The sequence below is a fragment of the Anopheles marshallii genome, chromosome X (assembly GCF_943734725.1).
Source record: "Anopheles marshallii chromosome X, idAnoMarsDA_429_01, whole genome shotgun sequence".
Lineage (NCBI taxonomy): Eukaryota > Metazoa > Arthropoda > Insecta > Diptera > Culicidae > Anopheles > Anopheles marshallii.
The window spans coordinates 18630949-18647776 of NC_071325.1; the positions used below are offsets into that span (position 1 = coordinate 18630949).

General features: G+C 37.0%; 1 protein-coding gene across 1 annotated transcript in view; it reads left to right on the forward strand.

Moving 5' to 3' along the window:
* Nucleotides 1-2469: 2469 nt before the first annotated feature.
* LOC128713658 (dopamine receptor 2) overlaps nt 2470-16828 on the forward strand; it is a 28565-nt gene continuing 14206 nt past the window's right edge. Inside the window, exons 1-2 of the mRNA XM_053808524.1 lie at nt 2470-3785; nt 6187-6271. Coding sequence (XP_053664499.1) covers nt 2470-3785; nt 6187-6271 — 1401 coding nt within the window. The remainder of the gene's footprint in view (nt 3786-6186; nt 6272-16828) is intronic.

Sequence of the window (16828 nt, forward strand, 5' to 3'; positions counted from 1 at the left end):
AAATTTCCAATGTGATGTCACATCAAGAAATTGTACAATAAAAATAATAAAGAAAGACTTCACCAACTAACATAAGTTTATTTTATTATTTTTTTCCTAACAAGTGGCGCTAATAAAAAACCTTGTAGTAAAATGCCATCAAAAGAGTTAACTGATCTCTCCACTAAAAACATGTGATTCAACACACCGTCAAAGCATGGACCCGAAATCATATTACAAGCATTGCAACATGAAATGGGAGGTGTTATCCCGTAACATGTTTCGATATTGGTATTGGCTTTTCCATACGCCTTTTTCGTAAATGGCAAATGTTATAGAAATAAGAAAAATACTGTGCGCTGTAGTTAAAAATACTGTTTTTTGTCACTTTACTTAACTCCGTTTTTTTAATGATTCAGCCGAATTATAGTTCAGGCTCTATTAGCTACAAATAGCAGCAAAAGTGCTTCAACTAGCTTTATTGGGCTACTAGTCATCCACAAAGAGCATACCGTAGTTCAATTTGGCTGTAAACATCATTCATCATTCGCTGTCGCATAGCTTATGTAAACAATTATTGGTGCTATTGCGTAGATTTAACAAGGAATTGTATGTGGATTACAAGCGATCAAATTATGTATGTACTATGAGAAAATCAGTAATATCTATCGGACACAAACATTACATTGATACATAGGATGAATGAAGCAAGCAGGTTGATAAATAGGAATAGAGCCAAAAAGCTCTTTTTTGAAATACTACTGTAAAAGTTACAGATCACACGATTTTCGAGTTCTGATGACAGAGTTTTATTATTATTATTATTGGATAATTATATGATTATTCTGGATCTGAACTATGTACTAGTTGAATTAGAATGTGTCGAGATAGATCTAGGATAGTTCTGGATCTTACAAAAAAACATAGCTAAAGTACAAACAAATTTCGTCTGAAATTCGAAAATTTTCACATTCCTCAACACATTCAAGCTTAACTTGATCAGGATCCAGAAATAACTATAGCGCTACCAGTTGATGGTATTAGTGTTTCAACAGCAAGAGTTTTTGTTAAAGAATAAGATCGCTTGAAACAAAACTTGTTTCGAGTTTTTCAGGCAAAATTTAATAGCAAAAGTTTATAGATTAGTAACGATTATCATTTTGATAGTTGCGTGTTTGAAGTTTCCTTTTTAATTATATGTATGTAAAGTTTCGGCTCTTAGTGATGGAATAACGACAACCGGACAACAAACGTCTTGCTGCCGCTACTTCCCTTTTTTTCCAAATTCCATTCCATTCCATTATAACCCATCGTCACATCGTCGCTTCTCTTTCTCCTACTCTCTCTCATTTTTGTACAGCGGTGCTAATGCAGCGGTACACCTGAAAAAAATTCCTTTTTACATGTATAGTATAAATCTATATTTTAATTGTGTTGTTTGGTAGTTGCCCGATAGTAAATACGAATATTTATGTGTGTTCGTTTTTAAATTGTGTTTGTCTTTTTCCTTATATTAGTTATATGTATGTAAGTAAAAAAAAATACATTTGGTACTTCAAGCGGCATCTGAGCTTACGATCTATAGTTTTCAATTATATTCCATTTACACCGTTTATCAAATTAGTTTCATTGTAAAAATGCTTGATTTTTAATATAACTTAAATGTTTGGTTTTCCTTTTGCAGAATTTTTATCGGTGATTCGCTAGATTGAACAAACAAAGGAAGCTAATTTTATCTGCTTAATTGACTACCGACCCTTGGTAATGTTCCGGAAGTCATCAATAACCCTTCTCATTATGGTTTTTATTTTTTGCGTGTCTCATAGCATCACCACAATGTACCCCAACGTGATATCTGGTGTGTGCACAAAGAATAATGCACAGCTAAAAATATAAACTATGTCATCATAATTGTTGTCATGAATCGCATCCCAGCCATCGAAAGGAAACGATGTAGACCGATTATTATCTCAAACACCCAGCGTATCTGTTCATCTTGTTCAATGGTGCTACTTTTGTTTTATTTGTCTTTAAATATTAGCGACCACTTCTAAATGAGTTTTGGAATTTTCCGTAATTTCAATCAAATATACGTGCGTGTGTGAGAGTGTTTGTACGAATGTGTGTAATTATAAATGAAAAAAATTAAACGCCTAATCATGATAAACACGAACCATAATGTGATTTATTTATGCCTGGTGTATTACGATACATCTACATGGCTGAATCAATCAGTTGATTCAAATATTGGCAGCAGAACTCCGTGAGACTTTCTCTAATGTTTGAAGTGTAGTAAAAAGAGATAGGGGAAACGACCACTCTTTTGGTTAGTAAATACTAAGAATTTTGTACAGCCCTTCAAATATCTTGTAATCCTCCTTTTTCTACTTTCATGTCTTTTTTCATTCTAACATCTTCATTTCATGATTGCGAAGAAAGATCATAACAGATCAGTATCACCTACCAGACTGGATAGAGCAGTTCTAAATAATGAATAATGCAAGCGAGGTGCTCTGGGAGTTTTCGCAATTGATAGCACTAACGAATCAAACCTACTACAATGAATCTGATGGAGTTGGTTCGGTGACGTTCGATGTAAACTGTTGCTCAATTGCTCCAGACTTCACAAACTACCTGGAGTCACTACCGAATGACAAAGCCGGTCTGCTGGCATTCTTGTTTCTGTTCTCGTTTGCTACCGTATTTGGCAACTCACTTGTGATACTAGCCGTAATTCGCGAACGGTATCTCCATACAGCAACCAACTATTTTGTAACCAGTCTTGCCGTAGCCGACTGTTTAGTCGGATTAGTAGTGATGCCTTTTTCTGCGCTGTACGAGGTATTAGAAAATACATGGTTCTTTGGAACAGATTGGTGTGATATTTGGCGGTCGCTTGATGTTTTGTTCAGCACTGCCTCCATTCTTAACTTATGCGTCATTTCACTCGACCGATACTGGGCAATAACAGATCCATTTTCCTACCCGATGAAAATGACGCGTCGAAAAGCAGTTGCCCTAATAGCAGCAGTTTGGATCTGCTCAAGTGCTATCAGCTTCCCTGCTATTCTATGGTGGAGGGCAGTTCGTGAAGCTGATATGCCACCGTTCAAATGTACGTTCACAGAACACCTCGGGTACCTTGTATTTTCATCCACCATCTCATTTTACCTGCCGTTGCTGGTGATGGTATTCACTTATTGTCGAATATACCGAGCGGCCGCAATTCAAACGCGCTCACTCAAGCTCGGCACTAAACAAGTGCTAATGGCATCGGGGGAGCTGCAGCTTACCTTACGAATACATCGTGGCGGCACCACGCGTGAACGCCTTAATCATCCCCGACTGACTACCTCCGATCATCTGCAACAACAGCAACAGCAGGATCAATTACAGCCTCCTGCACACCAACCTTTATCTACTCAGCCACAATCTCCCCTCAACAGCCAGCATCAGCAACATACCGCAAACTCTACACCAGAAGATCCAGACGATGAGCCATTATCAGCATTACAGAATAACGGATTGGGAGGACGGCATCGAACGCATATGGGGAAAAACTTTTCTCTATCACGCAAACTGGCCAAATTTGCCAAAGAAAAAAAGGCAGCCAAAACACTAGGCATCGTTATGGGAGTATTTATTGTTTGCTGGTTGCCATTTTTCGTCGTCAATTTGCTATCCGGCTTATGTATGCATTGTATTGCGCACGAAGAAATTGTGTCAGCTGTGGTGACCTGGTTAGGGTGGATAAATTCCAGCATGAACCCAGTCATTTACGCTTGTTGGAGTCGGGATTTCCGAAGGTAAGTACCATTGCACTTATTTATATTATTATTTTCTTACGCTGGATATTGTATCGTTGCAATAGAATAAATAGAAATAGATGGCAAGTGTCATATTAATAATATTATCTAAATACTGATTTGATTTGATTTGAATTTAAACATGAATGAATAATAATAATTGTATCATTGCAATAGAATAAATAGAAATAGATGGCAAGTGTCATATTAATAATATTATCTAAATACTGATTTGATTTGATTTGAATTTAAACATGAATGAATAATAATAATTTTTCATAAAATAATATTTCACTCTGATTACACATTTTTGGGCCCGGTCGCATGATGGTAGCGACGCCGGTCTTCACACGAACGGACTGGAACAAAATCCCATCTGGATCAAACCCCCGTACGCAGGACTGATTATCCTGCGACGGGTAAATAATGTAAAAAAAAGGAAAAAAATGGCAGGCCTGGACCTCTTGAGGTTGTTGTGCCGATGAAGAAGAAGAAGATTTCACATTGTTGAAATTAAACCATTGTTTATCGTTGTTGTTGTTCAATCGTTGAATCGTTGGTTTTCTAATATAATATTAGTGAAGATTGGAAAGTAAAAAGAAATCATCACAAAAAAAGTTCAATTTAAGATTAATTTAGAAAATAAAGAGAACTTATACTAACGAGATGTAAAACATACAAAAGATAATAAAAAAAAAAACATTCAAAATGATATAACTAGAGCGTGGACACGTTCACAAGAACTGTAAATCAATAACAGAAAACACAGAAACTAATTTGCGAACCCCTTGCGTGAACAAAAGAAAGAATTAAAAAGACCTCAGCCCACATGATTAGTAAAAATTTAACGCCAAAAGCCAACATAAATGTAACGTATCAAAATCTGCCACTCACATATTGTCGCAATGTTTAAAGTACATTTAGCCATATCTACCCACACTTTATTGCATTTGTTGAAAAAATTGAGAAAATCACTAAATAAAGCAGCAGCTTATTAAGTATCATACCATAGGTATTGAATACCGATGTGCGAAGAGCTCTAAATTTGGACGCAGCTTGAAGTCTTTCCGAATTTTTCCGGTGTAATCGGCCACTTAAACTCATGTATGGTTTCATTTTTATTCAGTTAGTAATCGCATTTGATAGCTGCGATAATTTGATATTTTGATTTGATTACTTAAACTAGTTAAAGTTATTAAATTTGATCTCAGTGCCGCCTTTGCTATGATTCATTGCAAGCTAAAATTAAACCTCGTTAACATCACTGCTTATTCAAATTAGATTTATGTTGAAAATTTGGTTTCCAACTACGTACCATCGAACCAGACACATTTACGAACCGGTAATTCAAAATGGTCCTTTTAGCTTTAGAGGCAAAATAGAAAGAAAATTATTGCATCAGTTTGTGACAATATCCCATGAACCATGGAATACGCATTACACGCATGAATGACTCGACGCTGATTTATGTCTTGGATGCCCACCACCTGGAGCAATGCATTTTATTCGGGATAGCATCAGTCATCTAACGATGGCTTAAAAACTTCCGGGTATCTATCTGATCCGGACTAAAAAGTGTAAAAAAAACCTCCCAACACTCAGTACCGAAAAAATGAGATTCTATAAATAGAGACTGAAACCTTACAGAGGCCGGCAGTTTAAATTACTCATTAAATTGGTATAGAAGACAGTAAAAAAATCCAAAGTTGTAAATTATCTTAATTTACATCTATTCGCGAGCAATAGGAGTAGTTTTGAGCATTATGATTCCTGGAGTTAGTGCAGACCAAACGATACAAGAAATCGTATCATCTGAAACTGTTGTAGGTAGAGCAATAGCATTGTTAACAAAACACTTTTTAATAACGAATTGCGATCATTCTTTAAAATCAAATACAACCGTTCGGTACATAAAAAATGCTCATTTTTATTTAACTATTTTGTTTATTTACGCTGGTTACTGGCTGGTTACAATAACAAGGATTGTATGAATCTTAAACCTAATGAAATATTCGATGCATTTGAAACTACAACATTGCGATGTGTATTTCAGAATCATGCTAACAAAATCTATTATTGTTTATAAACTCGTGTTTGCTCAAAATATATCCTATACAATCTACTTAAGGGAAGCAATCCTTGATGTTTTGCATTCATAAAGGATCAAGGGCAATGAAAAATGTATTCAAAACTTTACTAACACGCTAATGGAACAATAGCAAGCAATAGCTAACACTTTGTACCCGGCGCACAACATAAATAACATTTCACAGATGAATCGAATCTCGTCTATTTCGATTCTAACTTTCACCATCCACAGTAGCTTCTGTCATATAACAACAACTGTGGGCTACGATTGATAAAAATATGGAGTATTTTTCCATCTGGCTTTTCTTTTCAGAGCTTTCGTGCGGATCCTATGCGTGTGCTGCCCAAGGAAGATAAGACGCAAGTACCAGCCTACGATGCGCTCTAAAGCATCACAGGTAAAAAATAACGAACATTTTTCACCGCTCACACATACAGTACATAAAGCATCTACTTGTGTGTATGTTAACGTCCATTTATCGATTAGTATACATATGTTGCTTAGGAAGTATTTTGTCAATTTGAATGTATTCTATCGACCTTCTTTTTACAACTTCTCTTTTCAATCATTCAATCATCTTACATGTCTACTTTTCATTCCACTAACCCTCGTACGATCCCGAAAATGATGTATATGCGTGTGTATGCGTCGAATAACAATAATCAATACTGAGAATTCTATTATACTAGTAGTGTGGAATACTTATTTGTTCCCATAATTGATTTTTTTTTTCATATTATCGCCGTATGTATGATACTTTTATTTCTTTTCTTTTATTTTCTTTTATTATAATTATGCGGAGATTCGCAATCCTGAATGAAACGTCAATGTCAGTTCATAGTTAAATCAGTTTTCTGCGTAGACAATAACGATATTTACTCTAATTTTTATTTTATTTGTCCTAAGATGTTTTGAATAACTTTGTTTTCATATGCTTATCTAATCAATGCTAACGTCAAAGTTTCGTCACATATCTGCCCAAGCCAGTCTACATTACAAATCAATTGAAAATTGTTTCAGTATACGGCAAACAAAACTAAAAATTTGGCGCCAATATTTGTAGTAAAAAAATAATTTCTATTTTTCCAATAATACAACATTCATAGTTAAACTACATAGATACTTCACGTACATTATGGCTTCGCGTTGTAAACAATGAAAAATGTACTGAATATTTTACAATCTTCCAAAAACATGCTCAGTCTATGTAAGTTCTATAAATCACAATAAACAACATAAATTTTTATCCTCCACGTGTATATATACTTTTATGTTTTCTTCGTAAGAACTTCAAGTTGACTTATTTTACCTAGCAGTCGGATAGGCAATCCTTGCTACGGGGGATTGGTCCGAATGAGATGTTGGTCCGATCCGGGCCGGGCCGCCCCGATATATACTTTTAATTTATCGGAGAATATTTTCACACACCCAGAATTCTATAGAGGAGATTTTCAACCAAATAAGATGCTGTTTGGCCACTGATAATGGCGCTAAATAGTTTGTACGGAATGTTTCCAACCAACTTATACTACGAAGTGAAGGTCCGAGGATATTGCTAAAATTTCTATATTTATTGATAAAACTTCGGACTTTTTTTTAAATTAAGTACAGTATCAAAAAATTGTTTCTTTTCACAAAAAAGCGGGTGGATGTTCCCGAAAAGGTAAAATTTAAATTTCATATCAAATTTGTTAGAAGTGTTTTGATGATCGGCTAACTGGCGTCCAACGCCAGCTTCTTAACTTCTAGCTTCTTAAACCGACAAAAACTATAAAACATTAAAATTTCTATAACATTCTGATTCGAAGTACGGTCAGCTTAAAATTCCGGACATTCTTCACGTTATAGCAGAATTTTTTCATGCTCAAGTTATATTCGCACCGCTTATTAATTTCACATGATTGCAGAGGCGGATGTAACGGTAGGCGAAGTAGGCGGCGGCCTAGGGACCCACCATGTGGGGGCCCCAAAAAACTGTGCAATAGGGAAAACTGTATGAATTGTGAAAATGGACCCGAAAAGTGTCGCTTTAACCCGCTATGCTAATGCTAGAGGGCCCCGAAGTGTATTACCAGAGGCACCCCGGAGAAAAGGAAAGGAAGAAAGTAGAACCCCCCCCCCCCCCCCCCCCCTCCCTGCACTGATTTGAGGGGCCTCGAAGTGGGAACGGAAAACTAAAACGGTGGGAAATTAAAAACTAAATAATTGTACTTTTGGTATAGATAATATTTGATTTTTTTTACCATATTGACGAAGCATAGATTATGTCCGAAATTTTAACCAGAACGTCTGTAATGTGAAATATAACGACAAAAGGACAAAGGTTTGCTCTATTAAACTGGGTTGGGCTGAGGTGTGATCAATTTAATTTGTACTTATTTCACAATAATATGTGTTAGTACGATACGGTGGTGTATTAGATGCGAAACCAGACTTCACTCGGCAGGATCGAAGTAAATCTCATCCGGACCCTTCCCCCCTAGATTGGGCTGTCTATCCGGTCGGAGTGACTATGCCGGATCCCGAGTACCTGGTAAAATAAGTCGATACGAACTGGACTTCTAATGAAAAAAGTAATAATAATAATAATATGTGCAAAAGATGCCTTAAATGACTGTAATTCGTTCGAAAACAGTACCTTGGTGCATTTCTTTACTTCGTACCTATGTGTAACAAAGATAATAAATATATCTTCCAGACATTTTAAGGTTTACAAAGAAAGCGCCGACATAATAGCTCTAAAATAAAAAAAGGTTAAATTATTAAGCTGCTAATAAACAGAAACGAGAAAAAAAATCATTTATCTGCTAACGGGCAGAGTAAAACAAAACGTTTAGTAACAACAAAATAATCGACGTGTTATGTAATAATAATCGATATATGCGTACGTTTAATTTAGAAGCTGTTGTATTTATCTTTCAAATGATTATTTTTTGGCATAATCGTTTTTAGGCATAAACAGAACCATAAACACATACAGCAAATTCACAAAGATTTTCGTTCGATTACTGGATGATAGAAAACAGTGATTGAAATATCTCTCATGTTTTATTAAAAAAAATGACTTGACCCATGGGTGTTTGGTGAAAAAACATTTCAAAAAGTTATCCCTACTGCGCTGTTTTGAAGATTCGTTCGCGGAACAATTGAAGTATAATTAATTTCGTACTAATATTACGCCTGTTGCTGGAAGCGATTGAATAGAAATGATTTTCAATGAATGTCCGATGAAAAATGAAAAAAATAAATCAAAAGCAATTTAAAGGCATCCGCTTCCATCATCCATTAACGAAATACGCCTGAGCTTCTGATGTGAAAAAAACGATCCGGAAATGAATCTAGCTGTGCTTCTTTTTCGGTTTGCATAAGTTAATGAACTTAACTTCTTCGCTTTTTACAATAAGAATGGCTTGACCGTATTATTTAACTACGTGGAAATTATACTATAAAAATGTGTACAGTTTTACAGTACAACAAGCATTTAAAATATACATTTAATATTTTGTTGGTGAAAATAAATGGGTAAAAGTTTCAGTAACTTTTACGAATTGTAAAAACAACCAAGCGAAAAAAATACAGGAACAACAGCCCGGGTTGGTAAAGAGAAAATTGTCTTACGCTTTAAAACATAGTCGCGTTTAAACCTACAAAGATGAGTTACACACTCCTGAAATATATGTTTATCAATTACGTTTAAATAAGAGTAGAATCCGTTGAAAAAAAAAGTAATTCTTTTTTTTAACATTATTGCTAACGATGAAATTGACTTAGAAATTATTAATGTTCTTTAGCCTTATTTCGGGTCATGTTTGTTTGTAGGTGAATGATTTTAGCTTCACAGTCAATACTTTAGCACAATTTTCAATCGCAAGCAGTGCACATTTAAGTATTAACGTTCATCAATTCCATCCTTGGACAGCATAATATTGAGACACAGACAAAATTAATGAAAGAACCACCAGTTTTTTGTTTCAACAAGACCGGTCAGGCCGTATTGCTTACCATTACAAATTTTTAACAACCCCTAAATTACATAAAAATGCTGTACTCTTCAAGTCGTTAAAACATCACTTTTACAGAGTCAAACGCAAACGTAGAAAATAACAAAAAGAAACAACAAAATAGAAAACTAACGATAAGTTGATCAATGAACAGCTTATTGGAAGATTTTGCACTGAGTAAACTTGATGGTAAATAATAATATTTTAGTTTTTTGAGCTCTGAGTTAGGATGTAATTCCACTGAACTGAGAGTTTTCATGGGAATTGGAAGATTTTTCTTATTGCTTATTGGAAGATTTTGCACTGAATAAACTTGATGGTAAATAATAGTATTTTAGTTTTTTGAGCTCTGAGTTAGGATATAATTCCACTAAACTGAGAGTTTTCATGGGAAATTAGTATCATAAATTTCAAAGGTTTTTTCGAAAACATTTATGATATGACTAGGATCAATTCAATGAACATGACCTACAGGTACCAAAAAGTTGGGACGTAGCTTTACATGACCTTAATGTGGCACTTCAGTCTGCAGACATCAGCTATAAACATAACGACAAAACCATGGTGGTTAATGAAGCGATGTATTTTTTCAATTCATTAGGAAATTCAAATTTTAATGCAAAAACATCAAACGGTATACCGTTTCCGGTAATGGAAACATAAAGATCCACAACAATCCTTAGTTGCAGTGGCGGATGTAACGGTGGACGGAGTAGGCGGCCGCCTTCTTCTGTGAGATTGTCTGCTGGTCAGGTGTGACTGATCTTGACAAACACTTTCACAGATCAAAGTCTATTTTGTACAGAAACTGCTTCACTGTTTGGCTGGTCAGATCATTTTGCTTTACCAACATCTCTATCGTTTCTGCTGCACTGTACGGTGATGTTTTCAATCGCATCGTTCTATGCTGTGGCGGCCAGGATAAGGCTACTACTTGGCACTCTGATCTTTCTTAAAATAGGAAAAGACATAAAATAATCCAGATCGACAAAATTGGGCGAATACGAAGAGATATTAGTTTGTAAAGCTTCTTCGGATTCGGATCGGATCGGATCGTTGTGACACATGCAGTTTGAACAAATTCTTGATAACAATTGCTTTACTGTTTTGGTTGTAGTAGTCATTATAAGTTAAGCAATAACGCTGTCAAATTTTCGCTGTGCATATAGCATAGTTACCCAAACGAAACAGTGCTGGGTTCTCCTCTAGGGAGTAAGGAACTCGCATGCAAAATCGGTGAAGCTTGTCCATTTTTTTAATGTTTAATGTTTAGTGTTTATTGAGTAATTCGATCACCGAGAACGGTTTAACAAGGATGGACTTGAAGTAAATGCAAAGAACTTTTAAATTGGGACATAGACATCGATTGAATCGCCTAATCATGGCTTTAACTGGGGCGTTAGTACCGTACATTGTGTTAGCGCGAGGTTCGTGCAACATTTGTCGGTGTCTAGATACCGATCGTGGGACAGCAAACGAAATGCTATTTACTAGCGACGGATCATCTATGGTTCCTAGTAGTAATCCTGCAATAAAGATAACCTGAGCTCTATTGCGCCTGACTTCTAAAGTTTCTATGCCCAGAAGAAGGCAACGTTGTTTGTAGGGTGGTAGCAAGGATCCGTCTGCCCAACCTAACTTTCTAATGGCGTTTCGTGTGAACCTTTTTTGTATTGTCTTAAGTCTTTTTATAGATATAATAGTATACGGACAAGTCACAATTGAACAATATTCTAACAACGGGCGAACCAACGAACAATACAGTGATTTTAGACAATGTAGGTCATTGAATGCAAACAATTCAATTTTTTAATGCATATATTAGTATATTTGGTTATGCAAAAACACTTATACTGATATTCAGTATCATGTCAAACAGACCATGACTCCTACACACATAACCGACAATTTAGCTGGGGATAATTCAATAGACATGCAGCAATCTGTTAGAAGCAAATAAAGAGTTGCCAGTAGTAGTTGCAAGTAGGTGTTGCCAAATAAAAATTATTGAGCAAAATAAGAAGAACCATGTTACAATACCATCACCATTGTTAAACCATATTGAAAATCTAATAATCTTTGGTCCAAACAGCAATCATTGATAATTTTCGTGATATTTATTTTATTACTGTAGATAGAAGCTCAGATAAACCAATGAAAGCTTGCAGTGTCTAATCTACGATGTACGCTAATCTCGTATGTTCTTCAGCGTTGTTTCTAATTAGTTTCAAAAATGTGTTACCCCTCCGAGTAGCAAACCCTTTACCGACCACATGAACAATGACATTCTCTTCAAAACAGCTAGTTCATGGAGCAGTAATATAGTAAGGGCAGTGCGCAGCTGCAACGTCTGACAAATCGTGGTTTACCATACTTACCATGTTGCCAGATTTAATTTTACTTCATTTACAGCTGCAAAAAAAAACACAAACACGTTCCATCAACGCTAGTATGAACTTCGCTACCTCTTTACAGATGGCGCTATAATTCTCGTATGCTGTCTCACTATATACAAAAATGAATTTCACACACACCGAACCCCAATAAAGCTATACAGTCGAGCTAGGCATTGAAGAAATATAGAAAAAGTGATACATCTCGAGAATCGCTTAAGAAATCATCTTGTTCTACCATTAAGTGCTATCTTTTCATTATTTCTAACAATGCCAACATGTTTAAGGCATGCTTTCAATTTTCCATTAGTTATTTACTTATTTTCACACACTGATGATGAATCATTTTTCAACAAATACTACCAAAACTAATGAACCCACTCTGTTTGTTTTTTACGCGAAACTCATATTTTACACAATCAACTTTCGTCTATGTTTGTGATGCGATGATGAATGGGTACGTGAAAGAGTGAGTAATATTTTGAACGAAAAGGTAGCAGGGAAAAAAATCTACGAAGAAACGTTTCGGAGTGTGATTGAAGTTTTCGAAATGGAAAAAGTTTTCATCCTACCCCATACCTTGGTAAATGCCAAAACAAAAGTGACTGACGACTCTGTGGTTTTACGAAACCTTATGTGGGTTGCAGGATGCCATCATTTCGAATAGCAACGTAACCACGATCAGCCATGGTAAATGGCAATGATGAATGACACGGTAAGACTAAACTTCTCGTGAAGTAACTAGGTTAGCTTTGACTCGATTAGAATACGATGGGAACAAGGGGTATTTAGTTTTGATTACACGTCTAACCATAGTCTAAATCCTGGGCTGTAAATCTGATGATAGATCTAAGATATATACAGAGCTTATATTTTGACAATGAGGTGTTGAATGTGATTAGCTTAAATCTTACATAGCAGATCTAACATATGAGATAGATTTTGTTACTCAAAGCTACACTTTTTTTAACGGGGAGGTATTCTTCAAAAGACGTAAGTGGAAGGTGCCAGATGGTTTACGGTTGCCTTCAGCGTTTGTAAACCACCGTCCGGGAACAGTGCAGGATTGACCAGTTCCGCTAGTTCCGGGGAAAGGAATTAGCGTCCTGACGCGGTTTTGCTAAACCATTCCTCGACCTTATATAACCCTGCCGATGCGCTGAGATGCGTAGTACTCCTTGCAGGGGCGTGTGTGCTGTGCACCCTTGTCGTCGATCCTCTGCTGCTGTCGTCACAGTTCCGATGTACCCTTTCGTTGCTTCTGCTGCTATTTCGCTACCCTCATGTCTGTAGTGCTTCATCTAAAAGAAATAATAACAGGAAGAAAATAGACATTAACATTATTTGGATGCTGCATCGCCAAACAGCATCTCCAATGTTTTGCGAGTTTTTCGGCATCGTTGTCGTCTTTGTCGTCGTCCTCGCCGTGCCGTCGTTGGGCACCTCAATCCACAACTGTTGCAGTGTCTTGAAGATGGCGGCCGTGTGACCTACGTCCAAGCTGTCCTTGTCGACTTACATCTCTGCCACAAGGTTCTACAAAGTGAACCGGGGTAGATAAACTTCAATACTGCCAGTTGATTAGTTACATCAGGTGCTACAGGAATACAAGGTATTTCCATCAGTGTATAGCATTTTTCTAGTAGACCTCCTGCGACTTCTCGGCATCTATTACTCGTAAGTTGTTAAAGAGCAATTGATTGTCAATCAAGAGTGAGTTCTTTAAATGCATTTTCTTTGCGTTTGAGCAATGTTGTAGGTGTTTCGGTTGAATTTGATTATTGTAGTTCGCCAATAAGCTGATTTTGCATTATTTGTAGTACACGATTTTGCCTATATATATGAGTTTATTTCATCCTTGGAAATAATAACCCTAAAATACCCAGAAAAAAATCCGATAATCAGTCAGTTCAACAGTTCGTAGACTTCTATTTAATGGCACAACGCCCTAAAAGGACATTGGATGGTCATTTCTGGCTTTCCTCGATTCTAGCTGCAGCAAGATAATTAACCATCCAGGGTTAACCTATGGTACCGGTCATCTAGTGCAGGGATCCCCAAACTACGAGAGCTTCCAGTGCGACCCACGACGCTATCGCTGTTGTTACCATTTTAAGAAATTGTCTAATAAAAAAATTGTGTAATATTTTTTAACTGTTAAAATATTATTTACTGTAATAATCAGTTACATCAAATACTAATTATGGCGTTAGTAATTATGAAAAAAATCAACTTGAGCGCAACATCTGTGCAAATTGTAAGATATTAACCCGTAAGATAATGCGTTAGTGGCCCCTAGTGGATATGTATGTTTTTGACAGATCTGCCACATTTCAAATCACAACATCAACCCGACTACGAGTGACAATTTGTTTTCGGAACTGCGCCAAGTGTTTTTGTCCATATTGACCATGTCCACGTTTGTGGAGCAGCGCGCATGTATCAAATTTTGTTTGCGCAATGAAATAAACGCTGTGGAAGCAATGCGGATGTTACAAAAAGCCTTCGGGGATGTCAAAATGTGTACGAATGGTACAGTGATTTCAAGAATGGCCGAGAGAAGGTCGAAGATGGGAGGGGAGACCAAGGATTTGGTGGTCAACAATCGTTCGTTGACGATACGAGACCATTCGGAAAGTGTTGTAATTTTCTCTTGGATAAAACGATAATCGACACCCGGGAATTGTAGCAATGAAGTTTTAACAGATCTTCATTCGATCAGAGTTTTGGCGCGACAAACTTGACGTTGTCATTGCTTATACAAAAGAGAAGTAAAAAAAAAAGAACTGGCAGTGATGCCAGAAACACAGAAATGGTGTTGGACGTTTTGGTTTTTCTAAATAGCAACAGAAAGTGTTGGGATTTTCAAAGCCTCGGTCAACACCATCCTGAAAGATGTTTTGGGGTTGAAGCGGGTAAAGTCTCGCCTGGTGCCGAAATGCCTGAACCGTCGAAGTCTGCAAAACGATGCTTGCAGACTACGCTGGAGAGCTGAAATCGATTATAACTGGCGACGAAACGTGGATTTACGCATACGATCCGGAAACAACGGACCAGTCCAGCGAGAACCGTTTCCCGAACGAGCCGAGACCCTAGAAGTCGCGCCAAAGCCGGCCGAAAATCAAGGTGATGCTGACGGTATTCTTTGATTACCGTGGGGTGGTTCACAAGGAATTTCTTTTGAAGGGAAAACGATGACCAAAAAGTACTATCTAAGCGTAATGCGGCGGTTGCGGACCTCCATCCGACGAAAGCGGCCGGATTGAAAACAACAGCTGGGTTTTGAACCACGGTAATGCGCCCTCCCATACGGCCATCATTTTGAGGAAGATTTTCACAACAGCAGTTTTTTTTTTGCACCAGTCGGCTTCTGGCTGTTGAACAAGCTAAAGCGGCCGCTTCGGGGACACCGTTTTGACACTATCAAGGAGATAGAAGCCGCAGCGACGACGGAATTAAAGGACATCGTTTCGTATAGCATCCGCGTTTTCCACCTGCTTCGGGGAGTGGGAAAAGAGGTGGAAGAGGTGCATTGCATCGGAAGAGGATTACTTCGAAGGTGATGACCTTCATTTGGCCAAATAAAAAAAACGTAAAGTCACTTAACGAGTAGCCTTAATAGCATTTAATATAATAGCCACTTTATTTAGAGCGACACTGTACGGGCCCACAATTCATACAGTTTTAGTTCCTAATACATAGTTTCTTTGGGCCCCCCACACGGCGGGGCCCTAGACCGCCGCCTACTCCGCCTACCGTTAGATCCGCCACTGGTTGGCACATATGAACGGCAATAGTATAATAACCCGATGCACTGTCAAGTGCATCCGTTCTACGTGCAACAGCAACAGCAGCGGATTTCTTTGTCATCCAATAGCAGAAGCAGCCATTTAGCTTAGTCTTATTCCACGTCAAAACGAGTTGTTTGTCGACCCAACGCATGATTACTTTCCACACATACAGTGTTCACATGTGCCACATAAATTGTTAAAATTGTTAAAAAAACATAAATTAAAAATAGTAACATTTTTTTTACAAAACAAATATTTGCAAGCACGATAAGCGATTACACATCGCTTCAATACGAAAAAATATCACGTGTTGACATCAACAATCGATTCGACATTTGTGCTGTCAAAAGTTTCCTTACTACGAGTTTTTGTCTGTTGCGAGAACCGAGTAGCTCAGTTTCCCTAGCGAGAGTTCGCTAGGTCGAAAACAGTAGCGCAAACACGTAATACACGGACGTAAACAGTAAGCTTTTAAACATAAAGTTCTTAAATGTTTGTCTCAAGTCACCGAAGCCAAAACATGTTTGTATAATCTCTGCAATCTGTTTTTTTTTTTTGTTTATCTTATAAAGCTTTTTATATCTTGTTTGTAATAGATAATTAGCCCTTAAGTCTGTGTATATAGAATTTTCTTTAGGAGTCGTATCTAATTGGGATGAATTACAAGTCGTGTAGCACATGAGATTAGGGATATTAAAATGCTTATTATAGAAACCATGTTGCTACGGTACCATATTGCTGCGGGAGTTGTTAAGGAGACATTAATGAA